Here is a 20,476-nt window from a genome sequence, read left to right as displayed (position 1 = left end):
AAAATAACATTGTAGATTTTTAGGTTATAATATATTTGTGATTCATTTTGATTTCTTTCTAGTGCGATACTCATTTCTGGTGTTTTTCTGGTTTTTAACTAACATTTAAAGTTTATGATTCATTTTCGGGTTATTCTTAGGTGAGTGCTGTTACTGCCCGAGGTATATTTGTGATGCAATTGTTTGCTATCAGGGTTTTATAAGCGGTATTATTAACTGACAATATTACTTGCATATTTCATTCATTGGGTGCCTCGTTTACACTTTAACTAACAGCTGAGGATCAAATGTCCGTCTATGATTTTTTTAAAACATTATTTTCATAAAATAAATATAAGACGTTCTTTTATAGCTGCATGTTTCCCGGGGCCCATACACACATCTTGAAGGGGTAGACTTCTTTATTGTGTTGAATGAGTTTCAAACCTACTTAAAAAAATATTGTATTCAATATAAATAAGAAATGCCTTATTCGGTACAATAACTATTTCTCTTCTCGTCCCTCATGGTAACTCGCTCAAACAATGCAAAAAAGTAGACACATCGATACCACTTATATTCTTTATTTTTAAAAAAATCTGTTTTGCTCAGTTTCAAACAGTTTTAGCTCTACACAAACATTTTTGTACATTTTCCATCATTTTATTTATAAAATCAACTTATTTATTAAAAGACAAAAAGTAAATCGTTATACTGGGTTAAACATGGGGCAAAACTGTTTGCAGAACAGTTGCACTGTTTCCATGTTTTCTTGATTTACACACTTTGGCTGTTATATTTTGGAGATGGCCAAATACATGCCTGCAGATCATCAGATTTAGAGTCTCAGTCTTGTGTTCTTTGACCCTCATGCAATCTCTGTAGAAAACAACAGAACATTTGCATGACATAACCTGGGGACTTAATCTATGACAGAATTGCATGGATCACCTTGGGTAACATTATTTTTCAAGGAAGAGAGGACTTCTCCAGTCAGAGCTCCTTTACTACAAAAGCTGAAAAACATAATGTTGTGAACAGAGCAACGATCTAACCAGTTTTGACACCTCAGTCTTGTTCATTAGATGTTCAGAGGCATGGTCAACTTAATGTAAGGAAGCAAAAAGAGGTTTTTGACTGGTGGTCACAAACAAACCACTAACCTTAGAGGTGCAAACATCATGAATTTCATTAACGTGAAACGTGCACAAGTTCCTTGTCATTTGCTAAATAATGGGAGATAGCTTATTGTTGGGCGCAGGCAACATAAAGGGTACCTCCTACATGTCAGTCTGATGTGAATAGAATTAACCTGCAAAATATGCCTTTATAAAAATGAAAACTTTTAATGTTTACATTTTTAGATTTCTTGTGTCTAGATTAAGAGGACTTAATTTGAATGGATATAGCTAGTCCACGATTCAGAGCCTGTGGTGCTGCACTAATCTTATAACATTTGATCTTTCTTAGCAACAGCTAGGCAAACCTTTCTGTTTTTCTTCCTTTAAAAATCTATTTTTTCAGGAAAATCCTACTATTTGTTTCCAGATTCACTGTTCAAAATGCTACAGGTGAAACTTCTGTTCAATGCTGTGTGACATTGGCATGGAGGTACCCTGTTTCTTGTATAAGGCTAGAAATTCTCCTTCCTCTTGCTTGAAGGTGATAGGATATGTTTTCAGATTCCAGCAGAGTGAGGCTGAACCTTTTCCCATGGTCTATCTAGCCATTGCACATAAACAAACATAACTGCATGGATATTCACTGATGCCCATTTCGCACTCCAACGAACAAGCCACCTACTCACTGGACACAGGAAGGTTTCATGGATGTAATATGTAAATAAGGGGTAAACGACTCGGAATTGTGACTTAATAAAATACACACAAAAGAATAAATTGCAATGATTGTGCTGTTCAATTTTCTGAGCATAGTTCTCCGGACTCACCACTTGAAGGGCTCATTCAGAGAAAAATAGAATTCTAATGATCTTAATCAAATTCTGGAGCATTAATTAATTCAGCATCCCTTTGTTGGCTGATCTCTGGTTGGTGTTTAATGGATTGTGATACCATTCATTGAATGGTCCTGGTAAAGGGTCCATCTGTTGATGAGAACCTAGTATAGCTTTCTTTAATCAATCCTGCTTCATTAACAGCAACTATCAATAATGAAGCTGGTGAGTGCACCTTTCTCCGATGATATGTGATTCGTATTGATATCTGCTGTGACATCATTCAATGATGGGACCACTTACATGGCCAGCTAATGCAAAGAAAAAAAACGTTCTCTTTACTCATTCCTACATCAACAGCTACTACCAGTGAGTGATGCGATTTCCAGCTCACCCCCTTGTTTGTTTATGTTTGATTGGAGTTGACCTGTTCGAACTTATTAAACGATATGGCCTGCCTTAAATGTGTCAGTGTCCAGCGTCTGCTACAGAGGTATTTCAATTAAATAGAGGAGCAAAGGTCACACTGAAGAACACAACAATAGTTTGTCTTTTAGGGTGTACTGCACCCGTTCATATTCAAGGTTTACCATCAGGAAAACACCTCTATTCACACATTTTAGAAAGAGAAGAACGGGCCTTGGACATCATAACAAATACCTTATTTTAAATTGTATCACGTATGCATAATAAACTGCAGCTGTAGAAGGTCACATCTGAACAGTCAGAAACTACAAACAATAAAGTTGTTTACAATACCTTATTTACTGTTACATAAAATGCATTTTATGAAAGCTAAGAAATGCAAGTATTCTATAGAGACCTCCTACACCCAATCACCGAGACCGAAAGTATGCAGTATAGTACGTCTCAAAATCATTGTTTGCTCGAGCGCCCGTGCACGTCAGTCCTCGGGGGAGCCCAGGCTTAACAAGAAAGAGTCTGACTATCAGATGGGTAAGGAAAGGAGAAGGCATCAATCAGAAGAAGTACTCTTTCTGACTTTCATTGATTGTGTTCTGCATGCTGAGCTCCGTCTTCAGTGCTGTTGCTGCGATGTTTTCGTTCTCAGATCCTTTGGCCTCGCTGTTTTTGTACGTCCCTTTCTGTTGATAAATGCGCATGCTGATGGCAGCTATGCAAAGCAGCACGAATATCACCACCGCAATGACACCTGGGGAATAACACAAGGGAAACAAAGGAGTTGGTAAACAAGAAGACGTATGCGGGTAGGTGTTGTACAGTTGGGCTCAGTAAAAGGTGATGTACACACTCAGGAGAGTCATTCTTTGGTATCGATACACAAAAAGACCATTCATTATTTTTGTACATTTAATTATGAGATATTTTTGTATAAGAAAGGCGGCACTGAATACCAAGGAAGAAAAATACTTGGTATGACATGACTGTATTGAACTAAAGGAGTTATCAATTAATAGGTTAGGCTCCCGTCTAGCTATTTTTAATGCCGTTCTTATTCAATGACTTTAGAACTCTTATTCCCGTGAGATTAATTTGTTGAATTTAAGAGGCTGATAAGCATTTTCATATACAGTGACCCTGTATTTCAAGAAGGAAATATAGATGTGACATCTAGGAAGAAACAATTTTCCCTCAGGACTGATTTTAAATTCATAATGTGTTTAGTGTTGTAGACTTGTGAATCAACAACAAATCAATAAGGCCCAAAACAAAGGTTCCTGGTTGGTGCAAACATATCAAAAGGCCTTTGTATATTTGAGTACTATTGTCTTGATAACTGAAAATAATTTGCAAAACACTGTGTTGAAGCACAATTATTCGAAGTCCTGTGTGCAATGAAAATTAACCTGTGAATCCAATTATTTGAATGAACAAGTTACTATACTACATGAAACAATTACATCATTTTGTATATTTAGTAAGAATTGCTATTTCAAAACCGTTAGGAAAATGAATGGAGCCTTTATCGGGACAGCACGATTTCAACATTGTTTTCAGTTACAAAAAAGATTTGGAGTAGAAGGCATCATATTTCTATCTTCCAAAAGGTTTTAATAATTCAGGAATTCTACAATCAATTAAAGAATGTGTTTTCCAGGCTGGCTGAATAGATGGAAGTAAATTGGTCAACGAAGATAAAGAATATAAAGTCTGGAGTTTTGCTTCTAACTTGAGGTCAAAACAATGTATATTGGAATTCAAGTAACATTTGTGGGCACTAGCCCTTACTACGTTGCATATGGTGGTTGACAATGTTGAGTATGGAATAGTTATCGAAGTTTTGATGACAAATGATGAAAAGAGTTGATTATATTTTGACCGAATAATTAGAACAAAGAAATGGGAAGATATTCATCTAATTTTGTCTCTTCACAGCTGAGAGGATCAACAACATAAATAATGAAAAGGAGGTAGCAAATACGCTTTAATATAAGTAAACATGTACTGACTTGATTGATTTATTCGGGGTTGGTATAGGAAAAAAAGAAAGTAAAGGGTTCTCATTGGTGTTTAGAGCAGGCATTCTTCTTCGACCAGAAACTTGTTTGAAGGCTTGTGCATAAGTCACACCTGGCACCTCACCAGTGGATTGTTTTTTTAATAAACATTAGAAATAGTGATTGAATTAAACCCACAGCTTTCTCCACACTAAAGACAGCAGAGTTATGATTTTATTCTGAACTTTAGTTTTTCTCACAAGACCCTACTGCCTTTTTTCAGTAAAAATAACTTTTAGGGGCTAGTCACTGTAGGAACATCCCAAAAATAAATTGTTACCTGTACCTCCTTTAAATATTTTAGGGCAGAATTTGTCATATTAAGACGCAACACAACAATACCACTTTCTGGGCTGCACAGAGTTGGGTGAAAGGGAGAGCGCAGGTATGCGCCATATTTATCAATATATGCCGCATTCCTGTTCTCTGCCTGTGCTGCAGCACAATCTGCTGCATTGAGCCAAAGCAGGCACTCTTGCACTGTGGTAGGTACATGCCTAAACTAAATTCTTACATGTACCACCTTTAAATGATTGGGGACAGATTTATCATACTATCATGCAATGCAGTAAGACAACTTGCTGTGCTGCAATGCAGTGCATTGCGTGAAAGGGAGAGAGTAGAAAGGCACCATATTTACCAAAATGATGCAATCCTACTCTCTGTCTGTGCTGGTGCATACTCTTCTTTATTTTGCTAATGCAAGCACCCTTGCACTGTGGTGCAAGGGTGCCTACCTTGTAGGCAGGATTGCTTTGTTGCAGAAGGACCGCATTACTGCACAAAAGCAACCCTCAGAGGCATTTACTCTTTCTAAGTATTCTGCAGGCAAAAGAAAGTTGGAATATTCAAGTCATGCTGATCAGAAACCCAGTTAAATTGATCTAGAATCTGGATAAATTGGTCAGAAAATGGCTAATTATTGGTCTTTTACAGAAAAGACCATTAATTAGCCAGTGTCACCATCCACTCAGGCTTTCACCATGTATAACTGAATGGTCGCTTCTTGTATTTATGGAAACCTCTTTTAAAACTGTTCTCTGTATATATTCACTAATGGTTCCATGTTTCACTTGGGGATACACCGCACAAAGTATACTGCTTTTTGAAATTAAGAAAGTGATTTACACTATTTCCGTGTGCATTTATAAAAAAGTTAGATGAACAAACTGTGCAGAGAGTTCTTTTTGTCCACAGATATTACTTGGTCCCTTACGCATAGCCATTGTGTATGTGTATTGCTTAAATATTTGGTTTATTTTCCCACTGGAACCAATGTTTTCCTGTATAAAACTATTACCCTGGTTCTTTGTGAGTAGGGTTCTCCTGTATTTGGTAGTGCCATTCCAGTGCTTGCTCGCAGTTTGTTAAACTGCCATGTTGTCCTGACAAGTGCACCCACTTGCCAGGCTTTACCCTTCCCTCTCTAAGCACATCAGACACCCCTATGGTAGGTCCAAAACACCCCCTTGGTAGGGTGCAGTGTATGTGAAAGGTAGGACATGTGCTGAGGTGTGTACCATGTCGTGACAATGATATACTCTCCATTTCGTTTTTCACTGTTGAAAGGTCATCTTGCCCGTAGGACAGAATGGGAAGGCTGTGTAATATCTTACCAAAGGCTTAAGATGGACAGGTGAAGTTTAGTGTGCCTGAACTCACAATTCAATAACACATCTTTTCGTGAAGGTGGTTTTTGCATTGTGTGTTTAGAAACCACTCTTTTAGAAGTGGGTGGGTATTTGTGCTCTAAAATTTCTGTGTGTCTCTGCCTGGTTGTGGATTGACTATCTGGATCTGAAAGTGATAGGATCTGGGGAATGTATTGACCCAGTGGAGGAGGTGAGACAGCAACAGGCTGACCTACATCTGGAGTGTAGGGGGGAGGAGTAGCCCCTGGAGGGGAAGAGGCCTGGGCTGCCACCATAAAACAATGGCTCCATCTCCTGCTGAGTGATTGAGGATCCAGACCCCCACTATCAAAGGAAGAAGGTTTCACTGGCAGGGAGACACCCAGAACTGGTTTGGACAGGGGTCAGTGCCCCCTGAACACAAAGACTTCAACGACATTTAGGGGTATACCTATGAGAGGTGAAGCCCCTGAACATTGGAATGGATTAATCAAGACTGAAAAGGATTGAAACTACTTTGTGGTCATGAGGAACCTCTACCAAGGAGGAAACAGCTGAGGAGACTGGAGGAAAGGACAGACCCTTTCTGTGTGTTCCGGGGCTGGCCTGCAGTTTGCTAATTTAACCAAGGAGAGGCTAAGTGACTTTTCTGTGTGCTGTGTCCCCCTGCTTGAAAGGAATTTGCTGTGTGCTGTGTCCTGAAGTAACTTGTCCCCAAGGGCCCAAGGAGAGCTGGCTGCCTGTTGTGGAAACTCAGGAACACAAAAGTTTTGAGGTCTGTCTCAGCGAAGCTGTGTTCGTGTGTTTTTTCCAGCCTGAGACCCTGTGATCGTGGGCACCTGGAGTCCATGCGAATCTCAGCGACGCTTCGTGCATGTGCTTCGTGCAGCCTGAACCTTTCGTGAGAATTGCCCTGGTATTGTGAACACCTGGAGTCCAAGCGAGTTTCAGCGATGCTGTGTGCATGTGCTTTGAGCAGGCTGAGACCTTCGTGATGATTGCCCTGTTATTGTGTGCACCCGGAACTCAAGTGAGTCTCAGTGACGCTGTGTGCGTGTGCTTCTTGCAGCCTGGGAACTTCATGAGGATTGACCTGTGATCGTGTGTACCCAGAACTCAAGTGAGTCTCAGCGACAATGTGTGCGTGTGCTTCGTGCAGCCTGAGACCTTCGGGCCCGATTCACAGAATGAACTTAAGACTCAATCCTAAACGTACTACTATTTTGGTATTCACAGAATGCACTTACTACTTTTGGCATTCACAGAATGCACTTACTACTTTTGGTATTCACAGAATGAACTTACTACTTTTGGTATTCACAGAAGTTAGGATTTTGTCTTAAGTCTGTCTTAAGTTTGTCTTAAGTCTGTCTTAAGTCTGTCTTAAGACAAACTTAAGACAAAATCCTAACTTCTGTGAATACCAAAAGTAGTAAGTTCATTCTGTGAATGCCAAAAGTAGTAAGTGCATTCTGTGAATGCCAAAAGTAGTAAGTGCATTCTGTGAATACCAAAATAGTAGTAAATTTAGGATTGAGTCTTAAGTTCATTCTGTGAATCGGGCCCTTCGTAAGGATTGCCCTGTGATTGTGCACACCCGAAGCTCAAGTGTGTCTCAGCGACGCTGTGTGCTTGTGCCCTGTTGCAGCCTGAGATCTTCGTTCAAGTTCAAGTTCAAGTTCGGTAATTTGTATAGCGCACTACTCACCCAGAGGGTCTCAAGGCGCTTGAGTGAGGGTGGGTGCATTATTTATCGAATAGCCAGGTTTTTAGGTGCTTTCTGAAGGAGAGGTGGTTCTGTGTGAGGCGGAGGTGAGTGGGGAGAGAATTCCAGGTCCTGGCCGCTAAGTAGGAGAAAGATCTTCCTCCCATGGTGGATCTATTGATGCGCGGGATTGTGGCGAGGGCTTGATTGGATGAACGTAGTTGGCGGGTGGGTGTGTAGAAGGATAGTCCTTTGTTGAGGCATTCGGGTCCAAGGTCGTAGAGGGCCTTGTGTGCGTGGGTAAGGAGACGGAACGTTATTCTCTTGTTGACGAGAAGCCAGTGGAGATCTTTCAGATGACCGGAAATGTGAGCTTGACAGGGGATGTCCAGTATGAGTCTGGCTGAGGCATTTTGGATGCGTTGGAGTTTTTTCTGTAGTTTGGCTGTGGTTCGGCGAGGAGGGTGTTTCCATAATCCAGTCGGCTAGTGACTAGTGCGTGGGTAACTGTTTTTTTTTGTTTCAGTGGGGATCCAGCGGAAGATTTTTTTGAGCATGCGTAGGATGTTGTAGCATGATGATGAGACGGCGTTGACTTGTCTGGTCATCGATAGGGAGGAGTCTAGGATGAAGCCCAGGTTACGTGCGTGATGTTTAGGTATGGGTGCTGTGCCCAGAGCCGGTGGCCACCATGAGTCGTCCCATGCCGAGGGGGATGATCCTAAGATGAGGACTTCCGTTTTGTCCGAGTTTAGTTTTAAACGACTGTTCTTCATCCATTCGGCTACTTCTTTCATTCCTTCGTGTAGATTGGTTTTGGCAGTGTTAGGATCTTTGGTGAGGGAGAGGATCAGCTGGGTGTCGTCAGCGTAGGAGATGATGTTGAGGTTGTGTTGTCGCGCGATGGATGCGTGCGGACTCATGTACACGTTGAAGAGGGTGGGACTGAGTGATGATCCTTGTGGTACGCCGCAGATGACTTCGGTTGTCTCTGATTTGAATGGGGGGAGGCGGACTCTCTGGGTTCTTCCGGGGAGGAACGAGATGATCCAGTCCAACGCTTTTCCTTGTATTCCGATGTTGCTGAGGCGTTGTATGAGGGTGTTATGACAGACTGTGTCGAAGGCGGCGGAGAGGTCAAGTAGGATCAGGGCAACTGTTTCTCCGTTGTCCAGTAGCTTTCGGATGTCGTCTGTAGCAGCGATGAGGGCGGTTTCAGTGCTGTGTTTGGCTCGGAAGCCGGACTGTGAGGGGTCAAGTGAATTGTGGGATTCAAGGAAGGCGGCGAGCTGACTATTGACGGCCTTCTCAATGACTTTTGCCGGGAAGGGGAGGAGTGAGATGGGGCGGTAGTTCTTAAGTTCAGAGGGGTCCGCTGTGGGTTTCTTCAGTAGGGCACTGAGTTCGGCATGTTTCCAGCTTTCTGGGAAGGTGGCGGAGTTGAAGGAGCAGTTGATGACATCGCAAAGATGGGGTGCGATGATAGAGTCTGCTTTGTTGAAAATGTGGTGGGGACATGGGTTGGTTGGCGATCCTGAGTGGATTGAGTTCATCAGGTGGATGGTGTCTTCAGTCGTGATTGGGTTCCAGGCGCAAAGGTTGTGCGAGTGCTGTTTTGGTTCGGAGGTGGGTGGAGTGGGTTGTTCTTCGGACAGGTTTCCAAAGCTGTTATGAATGTCGGCGATTTTGTTGTGGAAGAAAGAGGATAGGGAGTCGCAAAGGTCTTGGGAGGGAGAGATGTTGTTGGTGCCGGCGGTGGGGTTGGTATATTCTCTGACGATGTTGAATAATTCTTTGCTGTTGTGGGTGTTGTTGTCGAGTCGATCCTTGAATGCTGATTTCTTGGTGGATCGGATCAGTTGGTGGTGTTTGCGGGTGGCGTCCTTGAAGGTGGTCAGGTTGTTAGTGGTTGGGTTTTTTCTCCAGGTTTTCTCAAGGGTACGACATAATTTCTTGGATTTCTCAAGGTCATCGTTGAACCAAGGGGCCTTTTTGGTACCTTGTTTGATCAGGTGGTTTTTCAAGGGTGCTAATTTGTCAGCGCTGTGGGTGATCCATTGTGTGAGTTTGGTGGCAGCTTGGTTTGGTTCCGATGTTATGGCGGGGGTTTTTTGGTTAAGCGATGTGAGGAGTTGGTCGGTGGTGATTTGGTTCCAGTTTCTTCGAGGAATAGGTTGTGGTGGGATGTGGGTCGTGGTCTTTTTGTAGCTGAAGTGAACGCAGCTGTGGTCCGTCCAATGGAGAGCCGTGGTGTGGTCGAAGGAGATGTGTTTGCTGGAGGTGAAGATAGGGTCGAGCGTGTGTCCGGCAAGGTGGGTGGGGGTGTCAACAAGTTGTTTGAGTCCGAGATTGGCCAGGTTGTCCAGAAGGGTGGTGGTGTTGTTGTCGTTATTCTTTTGCAGGTGGAAATTGAGGTCTCCCAGTAAAATGTAGTTCTCGGAGGTGAGGGCGTGTGGGCTGTTGAAGTCAGTGATGTCTTCATTAAATTGTGTGCGGGTTCCTGGTGGTCTGTAGATGAGGGTGCCTCTAAGTGTGGTCCTGGGGTCGGTGTGGATCTGGAAGTGAAGGTGTTCGGCGGTCGCAAGGTTATCGTCGGAGCTGGTCGTGATTCGGATGGTGTTCTTATGGGCGATGGCGATGCCTCCTCCTGTTTCGTTGGTGCGGTCTTTTTGGATGATCTTGTAAGCGTCCGGGATGGCTATGGCGATGTCGGGTGCTGATGATGCATTCATCCAGGTTTCTGTAAGGAAGGCGACGTCTGGTGATGTGGTGTCGAGTAGGTCCCAGAGTTCAGTGGCGTGTTTGTGGACCGAGCGGGTGTTCAGCAAGATGCACTTCAGGTGGGTAGAGTCAGAGCTGTATTTGAAGGAGGACGATTTGGTGTGGGTCCTGATGCAGGTGAACTTGCATGAGTGGCATGCGAATGGTCCGTGGGTGTGTCCTGGGGTAGCTACGCAGCATTGTGGGGTGCATCCGGGGTTAAGGGCGAGTAGAGTAGCGGCGTCATACGTTAAGCGAGTGGGGTGGGTATTGCAAGGACCAGGGGGTCTGGCGCTGGGCACGGTCCAGGCGCGGATGGGCGTAGACGGGCTTACCTTTGCACACCTTCGGCGCGCATTTCCTGCGTGTGAACGCTGCGTGCAATAGCATCTGCCATAAGTGGATAGTTGGAGGGGAGGGGTGAGGGAGGGTCAGCTGGGAGGCGGGAGCGGGGTGGAGATCAGGGCAGGGAGGCTCAAACAACAACAAACAAAATGGCTGCAAGCCAATAAGGAAACCGGACTGGGGCACGATCGGCAGTAGCACGAGGCAAGTGGCAGTGGCGTTGGCACAATCAGGCAAATTCAATCAGAAGGCAGCACAAGTTAAAAGTTGGACTAGCGCACCTTGGCAATAAGCGCTACTATCCAATATACCTCAGCAAAAACGAAATAATTATGCAGGCTATCAATTTAGATGAGATTATTATGCAGGCAATCGATTTACATGAAATAAATTGTGCAGGCTCAAGCAGTGCAGTGCGAGATCGCTACTATACCAGGTAAAGGCGTGGAGCAGCTTGTGGAGCGACCGCTTCTGCTGGGAGCAGGACGGTCACAGCGCAACCACGGTGGAGAGGGGTAATCAGTATCAGTGGGAGGGAGGGTCAGCTGGGAGGCGGGAGCGGGGTGGAGATCAGGGCAGGGAGGCTCAAACAACAACAAACAAAATGGCTGCAAGCCAATAAGGAAACCGGACTGGGTCACGATCGGCAGTGGCGCGAGGCAAATGGCAGTGGCGTCGGCACAATCAGGCAAATTCAATCTGCAAGCAGCACAAGTTAAAAGTTGGACTAACGCACCTTGGCAATAAGCGCTACTATCAAATATACCTCAGCAAAAACGAAATTATTATGCAGGCTATCAATTTAGATGAGATTATTATGTAGGCAATCGATTTACATGAAATAAATTGTGCAGGCTCAAGCAGTGTGTTGCGAGATCGTTACTATACCAGGTGAAGGCGTGGAGCAGCATCTGGAGCGACCTCTTCTGCTGGGAGCAGGACAGTCACAGCGCAACCACGGCGGAGCGGGGTAATCAGTATCAGTGGGAGGGAGGGTCAGCTGGGAGGCGGGAGCGGGGTGGAGATCAGGGCAGGGAGGCTCAAACAACAACAAACAAAATGGCTGCAAGCCAATAAGGAAACCGGACTGGGGCACGATTGGCAGTAGCGCGAGGCAAATGGCAGTGGCCTCGGCACAATCAGGCAAATTCAATCTGCAGGCAGCACAAGTTAAAAGTTGGACTAGCGCACCTTGGCAATAATAATAATTCGTTATCACCAGCAGCCTGGATCGGCATCCCAGAGGAGCTCTGATGCCGGCCCAAGGCGGTGATGCCAGAGCGGGACCTCGAACCAACCGTGTCGGTAGAGGGCCCAAGTCCCACTACCCGGAATCCGCAAAGTCGCATCGGAGGCCCAAGTCGCGGGAAGAGGAGTGGAGAGTGAGGTCGCACCCTCCAGGTAACATGTGTTGCCGCCTGGGGCAGGGTGCTGGCTCAGAGGGATACGCTCTTGGCCTCTCCCATTGTTGCAAAGCGAGCCTCAGCTTCAGCCCGCATCGTGGCCCGTAATTGCCAAGGACTGGCAGTACCGGGGTCAGAGTGCAGAGCTGCACTTTGGTTTACACCATACCCGTGTTGGAAGCATCTTTTGGCGTAAGCTGACCGTGAGTCAGTACGAGTGGCAGAGAGACCGTCTAAAGCACTGTGATTGGTGCTGGAGTGCGCATTGCATTATTTCTGCATTACGAACTACCGGATTGTTGCATTACGCATTGCATTAGTTCTGCATTACAAACTACCTGATTGTTGCATTACGCATTGCATTAGTTCTGCATTAGGAACTACAAAATTGTTGCATTACGCATTGCATTAATTCTGCATTACTAACTGCCAGATTGTTGCATCACGCATTGCACTATTTTTGCATAACGAACAACCTGATTGTTGCATTCCGCATTGCACTATTTTTGCATAACGAACAACCTGATTGCTGCATTACGCATTGTACTGGTTTGCATGACAAACTGCCTGATTGTTGCGTTACGGATTGCATTATTTTGGCATTACGAACTGCTTGATTGTTGCATAATGAACTGCCTTATTTTTCCAATGCGAAGTGCCTGATTCTTGCATTACGAACTGCATACCATTGAATTAGGACTCCAGTGGATCATCCAGAATTGCTTATTAATACTGCAAGAACCTACAAGGGCTGGCTGGCATAATAACCAGCCAGGAGGAATATTACAAATACGCATATGTTGGATTTATATTGTGTGGTCTCATCGTATATCTTTTTATATAAATGTATACTTGTTTGTATAAAACTTTTGTGGAGTTCATTTGTGGTGTCATCATTGGGTTACTGAAAGCGTGGTTGCAAATACACACTTGAAGATAAGCCTGGATGCTTGTGCCAAACTACGGAGGGAGTGAGCAGGGGCTATCTGAGAAGATGTCCTTCCTTTCCCTGACGTGGAAGCAAGGGTCCCTATTTGGCCCAAGATACTTACCTCAGCGAACTAGCGACCTCTAGTTCTAACAATTCCTAAATCAAAGACCTTACTCATTTGAAATGGCACCCCTCACCCTCCAGCTTAACTCCATCTCTTTATAATAGTAGTCAATGAAAATATTTTGGGGTCTACCAAACCAAAGCTTAGACCATTACAAAATAATATGCACAATCATTTCTATTGATTGGATGGTTACAGCTAGAAGCTTCACCTTTAGAAGCTTTATGACTTAGGGAATCAAGTTTCAAATGAAAAAAATAGGTTTAAACTACATCAATTGTAAATATAGTTTATACGCTTTAACACTGCTTAGCTTTATTTAGTCAAAGACTGAATACACAAACTGTTAAACCAGTGTCTGGAGCACAATTCAGTCTATGTACCATTGACTAAAGTAGATATGAGGTCCCAGACTCTTTTCAGTTCATATTGTAGGGACTCAAAGCTACTATATTAAAGGCTGTTTGGTATCTGTAGGGTATATATGATTCTAGGATAGTACATGACAAATGTGTCTACGTCTTCATTTTGTTGTCTGTCCTTGTCAGTTTTATCCATATTTTTTCTGCTAGTGTCAATTCCCTTACATGTCTTTTCCAATCGTTCACCCTTGGTGCTTTAGGGAACATCGATGTATTTCTATGAAAATTAAGAGTGTACATTTTATTAACTTTCTTTCTTCCCATAAGAGGCCATTAAAGAATATGAAGAGGGGGAATGGCTTAAGTGTAGAAGATGTTGCCACAGCATAGGAAGTTCTGCCAAGCCACTGCTCTTATCTGGCTCAAACTACTGCCACAACAGGCTACAGCTGTTGCAGACTATGACCCCGGAGTTGGTGTACTTAAGGCCATCCCTCTGTTCTATGATAAGGGCTAAGGGGCTTGTGGGATCGGGTGGTGGTGGGTCTAGGCCGGAAGTCTTGCTGAGGTGCTGAAGTGGCTTCACACCGTGGTGTGGTGGGGACTGCACAGCACCCCCAGCTTGTCTTGTCCTCTTCCAGCTGTAGCCAGCTGAAGATCCTCCACCATGATAAGGTGTGAGCCAGGGGGGAGGCTGGCAAGAGGAAAAGTGACACAAGGTCACAACACACTTTCTTGGACTCTGCTGGTACTGTGACATATAAAGGGCCAACAGAAAGATGAGACACACAGGGATGGAGGAGCTGGAACAGTGGGTGAGCGAACACAGATCAATTCTACACTCAGCAGAAAACTCACACTCACTGCTCACATGACACACCTTGCTGTATTCAACTTCCTAATTTGGAACATTAAGAGATTGGATATGCAAACTGTTAGACCTGGCACCATTGGCATGGGTCTCCCCTGCATTTTCTGTCTTTGCCTCCTGTGCTTTTGCTGTGTGTTGGACTCTGTTTTGCTGGATTAGATGCTTTGCACATTTTGCCACTGCTGTTCAGTGCCAAGCAGCAAGTGCTCTGTTTATAAATTGTTGTTATGGACTGGTGTAAGGGGGCTAGTGGGCTAGTGGGCTGCAGCACTGATTGTGCCACCCACATAAGCAGCCTGTAAATGTTACTCAGGCCTGCCATTGCAGAGTTTGTGTGGAGTCTTGGACTTCCATGTCGACCTGCCATGTCGACTTGGTAGGCCCTTCCCTTTTCTCTCATGTTAGTCACTCCATGGGTAGGCCAAAGGTACACCAGTGGGCAGGGTGCAATGTATGTGAAAGGTAGGACATGCCCTGGTGTGTGTGGCATGTCCTGATAGTAAAATACTACCAATTATTTTTTCACTTTTGCAATGCAACCTGTTGTCTGGGGTCGGCCTGCAGTGGCTACTTGCTGCCACGGAAAGGAGAAAGGACTTTGCTGTTTGCTGTGACCCCTGCTTGAGGAAGATCTCCAAGGGCTTGAAACTGAGCTGGCCTACTTTTCTGAAGTCTCTGAGGCACAAAGACTTCACCACCAGCTCCCCTGTGCTTCCTTGCTGGGAGTTCTGGCCTGCAAGAGGTGCCTGCTATTGGTTTGGACCTCTATAGACTGATTTCCGCTGGGAGCTGGAAAATCAATGCAACACCGAGAAGCGTGATGCATCCGTACCTGTTTCTGACGCATCGCCAAAGAACCGTCACAGCGCCTGCCACGGCTCGAGAAATCACCGCATTGAGTGCAACGATCTCCAAAGTCCAAGATCTCTGCACCAATTCCATGGCAGCCCTGTGTGCGGCTGCAAGAATCCATGCATCATCCCAGATCGTCAAATAGCATTCAAGCACCAAGTCTGATGCATCGTTATGGGATGCAGTAAGTAACCGATGCATCACCTCCTCTCTGGTAAGGAACCAACGCATCACCTCCACTGCGCCGCAGTAAGGAACCAACACATTACCTCCCCCGGAGCAAGGAACCAGTGCATCACCTTCCGTGAGCGTAAGGAACCGACGCATTACCTTCCCTGCTGCCCTTTTTCTTTGCTTGCTTGATGCATCCAAGGTACTTTGTGTGAAAGTGTTGCATCTGCAATTTGCTTTGAACTGAAATACCTCTACCATTTCAGAATCATATTTTTAGTACTGTATTGTAGATTGTTGTTGTTTGCTTGTGTTTTGGTTTAGATAAAGATTACTTAGTTTTCAAAACTAGTGTGGTGTCCTTTTGTAGTGTTTTCACTGTATTACTGTATATGTTCACAAATGCCTTACACACTGCCTCTGAGATAAGCCTGTCTGCTCATACCATGCTACCATGGGGGTGAGCAGGGATTATTTAAGAAGTGAATCCCCCTTTCCATGACTAGAAGCAAGGGTCCCTATTTGGACAAAGGTACCTACCTCTGCCAAGTAGAGAACCCCATTTCTAACCCCAACCATGAGGCACTGCACCCATTCCTTCCTTGGTGAGACAACCCTAACCGAACAGGAAGGTAAAGGCTAGCTAACACGATGGAGGGTCCACATGTTTTACAACACAGCATACTGTAGAGGGGGTCCTAATATGGGTTGTGCTGGGGGTACCATTGCAAACAGAGTGGCAGAAGGTGCAGGTTTGTATTTGGGAATGGGAAATTAGACAGTTCCATGGCTCATAGAGTGGGTATATTTTCCCTAAAGATGGGCCAAGCGGAACACCTCAACTCTTCATCAGACCTAATGGCAGGGACACTGGAGGACCTGTTAGTGAAAGGCAGTGACTTTAATTGTGTGGCAGACACGATACTGTACTATACCACAAACATCCAGAGCTGCTGAACATTTAAAAAAAGTGGCAGGCCCATTGGCACCAGATTGATTGGTGGCAACAGACCCACCCAGCAAGTAGGGAGTACTCACACTTCTCTGACATACGAGCATTACACACTAAGATAGACGTGCTTCTCACAGGAGCGACACATGACGCTGAATATCTCATAATGAAATGCTTGCACCATTGCCCCCCTCCTGCTGTCCCTAAAGAGGGCCAGGCCGATGAAATGTGTTCCGTCTTGGCAGCTCAGCTGTGCGGGCTTTGATGGTACCAAATTTGGCTGCACCTTGAAGGAAGAAATAAGACACTATTTGAACTCAACTCAGGCTTACCACCATCGCCACTGACTGAGTGGGAGGCATCAAGGCATATATTGTCGTTCTTTATCATGACCTCAAGCGGGGTGCGTTTTTCACTGCTAGCCCAACTGGACTGAGTGGAGCGCAGACTTTGGTGTCTGCAAACATGTGCAGTAACCGAGACAGAGGCTTGCCACAAACTGACCCGGCTCACTTGGGAACATATTGACATAGGGTCTAGGCTATCCCTCCATGACTAACAGGAATGCCTGTTAAGAGCGCACAATGACTGAGATCATGCAGGACACCTGCCTGTGGGCTTGCTGCATGCAGAAGGCACTCATCAAGCCATCACTGCCACGCGCCACCCAGATGAACACCAGGTATGCAGAAAAGCTGACATTGTGGCAGTGTTCTCGGGTTATTATCATACCCTAAATAGGCCTGGGCGAATAGGTGTCTCGGGAGCGCCTGAACTGCTATTAGGCTGACACCCCCCTGACCATGTTGTACCCCAGAAGCAAGACTGTAAATGAAAGGCCATATCACAGAGGCTGAGATGGTGAGCGTGATTAAACAGATGGCTGCAGGGAAGACATTGGGCAGTGATGGCCTCTCACTCAAATATCTATAAATGCAGCAAAGCAGAATGGCTCAAACCCCTATCTAAAATGTACGCCCATGCATGCGAGACTGGCTGTTTGCTGGAGACCTCTGGATAAGCTGTTATGGTCATATTAACAACGCGAGGGGGGGATTCAATGGACAGGAAAGAATATGGGCTATTGTCACTCCTCAACTAGGGCTACAAGATCCAAGAGAAACTGTGGTGAATCAGACCCACTCCCATTTGCCATCCCTGGACCACTCGGACTAGAGCTGGCTCATTCTAGGAATTAGCACCTCCCAAACATACAATATTTATTTCACATAATGGATGCACTGCCGCATGAACTGCAATGAGTGGTGGCAGTGTAGGTAGATATGGGAAAGGCCCTTGAGAGCATATTGTTAGCCTATTTATTTGCAGTCCTATGCCAGATGCGGATTGGGAATGACCTAGCTGCTTGAATGTGGGTGATATATTCAGACCCAAGAGTGAAAGTGCAGATTGGTTGTGAATACTCTGACTGTTGGCAGATACATAGGGGTAACCATCAGCTCTACTCTTTGTCACCACTCTTGTTTGCGCTTGCCATGGAACCACTGGCTTGCATGTTCCCCACCAGGCTGTTTAATGCAGCCTAGTGGGGATCATGCAAAGTGCGCATGACTGTTTGGCCGGGCCAAGATGGCAGGCAAAGCAGTCATGCACACTTGGAGTGTGCAAACAAATCCTCCTCCTGTTCCTGCAGCCCCGCGCCTCCCTGCCGTAACCCAGCCCTGAACCTGCAAAAAATAAAATGATAATAACTATGTTATTATCATTTTATTTTTCCTGATCAAAGCGCAGTGGAGCGACCCTTCTCCACCTTATTTATTTATTTATTTATTTATTTATAGGCTTGTATAGCGCTAGACTCGACTCCCGAAGGAGTATCTCTGCTCTCAATTCCCCCTACAGGTAGAACAGCAGTGCTCTCAAGATCTTAAAGAGAAGGAGGCGCTATGTTTGAAACAGGAAAGTCTTCAGCGATTTCATGAAGGCTAGGTGATTAGTACAGAACCTGAGGGCAGCAGGCAGTTTGTTCCAGAGACTGGGACCCAGAAATGAGAGAGCCCTTCCGCCCAGTCTCACCCTTCTGATAGAGGGAATTTGTAGAAGACATTGGTTGCCGGAGCGAAGGGTACGTACCAGATTGTAGAGGACAAACTTCTCAGCCAGATACAGGGGGCCCGAACCAAAAATACTCTTATGTATGATACAACAGGTTTTGAATGTATTTATTGTCGGATCGGTAGCCAATGGAGCTTTTCTAAAAGGGGACAGGAGGGGGTTCTGGGCGGGGCATTTAGAACAAGTCTTGCAGCAGTATTCTGAGCCACCTGGAGTCTACTTAGCAAGTTGTCATTTGCTATAAGTAGCCCATTACAGTAGTCCAGGCGGCTAAGCACTAGAGACTGAACAAGGGTCTTTCTAGATGAGTCTGGCAGTAATGGAAACACTCTTCTAAGGAGTCCAATTTCATGAAAACAAGATCTTGCTATTTGATTGACATGCTCCTTTAAAGACAGTCCTTGGTCCAACCGAACACCCAGGTTTTTTACTACCTGCTTAGGACTGGGAACAGGGCCCAGATCTAATGGCCACCAGTCCGGCGACCATAGTAATGGGGCCTCCTCAAACAGCATAACCTCGGTTTTCCCTACATTACACTGCAGGAAATTTGAGGCCATCCAATGAGACACAGCCCTCATACCTTCAGAAAAGGAGTGTTTAACTGCAGCAGTCAGGGTCTGGAAGGGAAAAAGCAGCTGAGTATCGTCAGCGTACGACACAGGAATGAATCCGTAAGATCTCATAAGGTCAGCCAGGGGGGCCACATACACATTAAAAAGCGTGGGACTTAGACATGAGCCCTGTGGCACCCCTTTGGTGAGCTCCACAGGTGCCGAACGGAAAGAACCCAAACTGACACTCTGCGAGCAGCCAGATAGAAAACTCTTTAACCAGGACAGGGCCATACCCCTAACACCTACCTCCTGCAAGCAACTGAGCAAGATTTTGTGCGATATCGTGTCGAAAGCTGCGTACAGGTCCAACAGCACCAGAATCCCAGAGCTCCCCTTATCCTGTGACATTCTGATGGTATCAGTCACAGAGAGGAGCGCCGATTCCGTGCTATAGTTGGGCCTGAATCCGGACTGGGAATGATCTACACCTCCAGTTAGCTCGATGAAGTTCGACAGGTCGATGTTGATATGCTTTTCCGTTATCTTGCTCAGGTATGGGAGGAGAGATATGGGGCGGAGGTTGGATAGATCAGTCCAGGGAAGAGTAGATTTTTTACGGATGGGATTTACAAGAACCATCTTCCACTCCTGTGGTACCTGACCCTCAGCAAGAGAGAGATTCACCAAAGTCTGGATCATAGGGCCAAGAGAATTGCCCAAGGAAGAAACAGTTCTGGCAAGGATAAGGTCTAACGGAGATCCTGTCTTAATTTGGCCTATTAGAATCTCAATATCACTCTGACTAACTGCTGGAAAGGCAGTGAGTGTGGCGGAATTAATGGTCCGGGAGTGATGCGGTGGTGTGGGGGGCTATCCATTGGGTCTGTGGTCTTTATAATTTTATCATAAATCAACTCTATTTTACTACTAAAAAAGAGGGAGATGTCATCACATAATGATTGTGAGGATGAGTCAAGACTTTCACAGGCTGTAGGTTTAGTAAAGGATTGTAAAATCCGATACAATACCTTAGAGGAATTGCCTGCCTCAGTTACTTGCAAGGCAATGTAGTTTTTTCGGGCCAATCTAATGTTTTTATGGTATGTAGACAAGGCAATATAATAACCCTTTTTATCTTCCTCGGAATGCGTTTTTCTCCAGGCTTTTTCTAACTTTCTACAAGCCTGTTTGTCAGACCGTAGTTGATCAGTATACCACGCCTCTTGACAGGAAGTTGGGCGCTGTTTGCATAATTTCAAGGGAGCCAAGGAGTCAACCGCAGTTAAAATGGCAGAGTTGAACTTAGATAGGGCCAAATCAATG

At 45.1% G+C, this 20,476-nt stretch overlaps 1 protein-coding gene across 1 annotated transcript in view; it reads right to left on the bottom strand.

Annotated features, from left to right (window-relative positions):
• Nucleotides 1-555: 555 nt before the first annotated feature.
• Nucleotides 556-20,476, bottom strand: part of CNTNAP4 (contactin associated protein family member 4) — a 1,879,337-nt gene continuing 1,859,416 nt past the window's right edge. Inside the window, exon 24 of the mRNA XM_086961154.1 lies at nt 556-3,107. Coding sequence (XP_086817280.1) covers nt 2,914-3,107 — 194 coding nt within the window. The 3' untranslated portion in view covers nt 556-2,913. The remainder of the gene's footprint in view (nt 3,108-20,476) is intronic.

This window comes from Lissotriton vulgaris, chromosome 3_1 (genome assembly GCF_964263255.1).
Source record: "Lissotriton vulgaris chromosome 3_1, aLisVul1.2, whole genome shotgun sequence".
Taxonomy (NCBI): domain Eukaryota; kingdom Metazoa; phylum Chordata; class Amphibia; order Caudata; family Salamandridae; genus Lissotriton; species Lissotriton vulgaris.
This window is presented reverse-complemented; position numbering and strand designations above follow the sequence as displayed.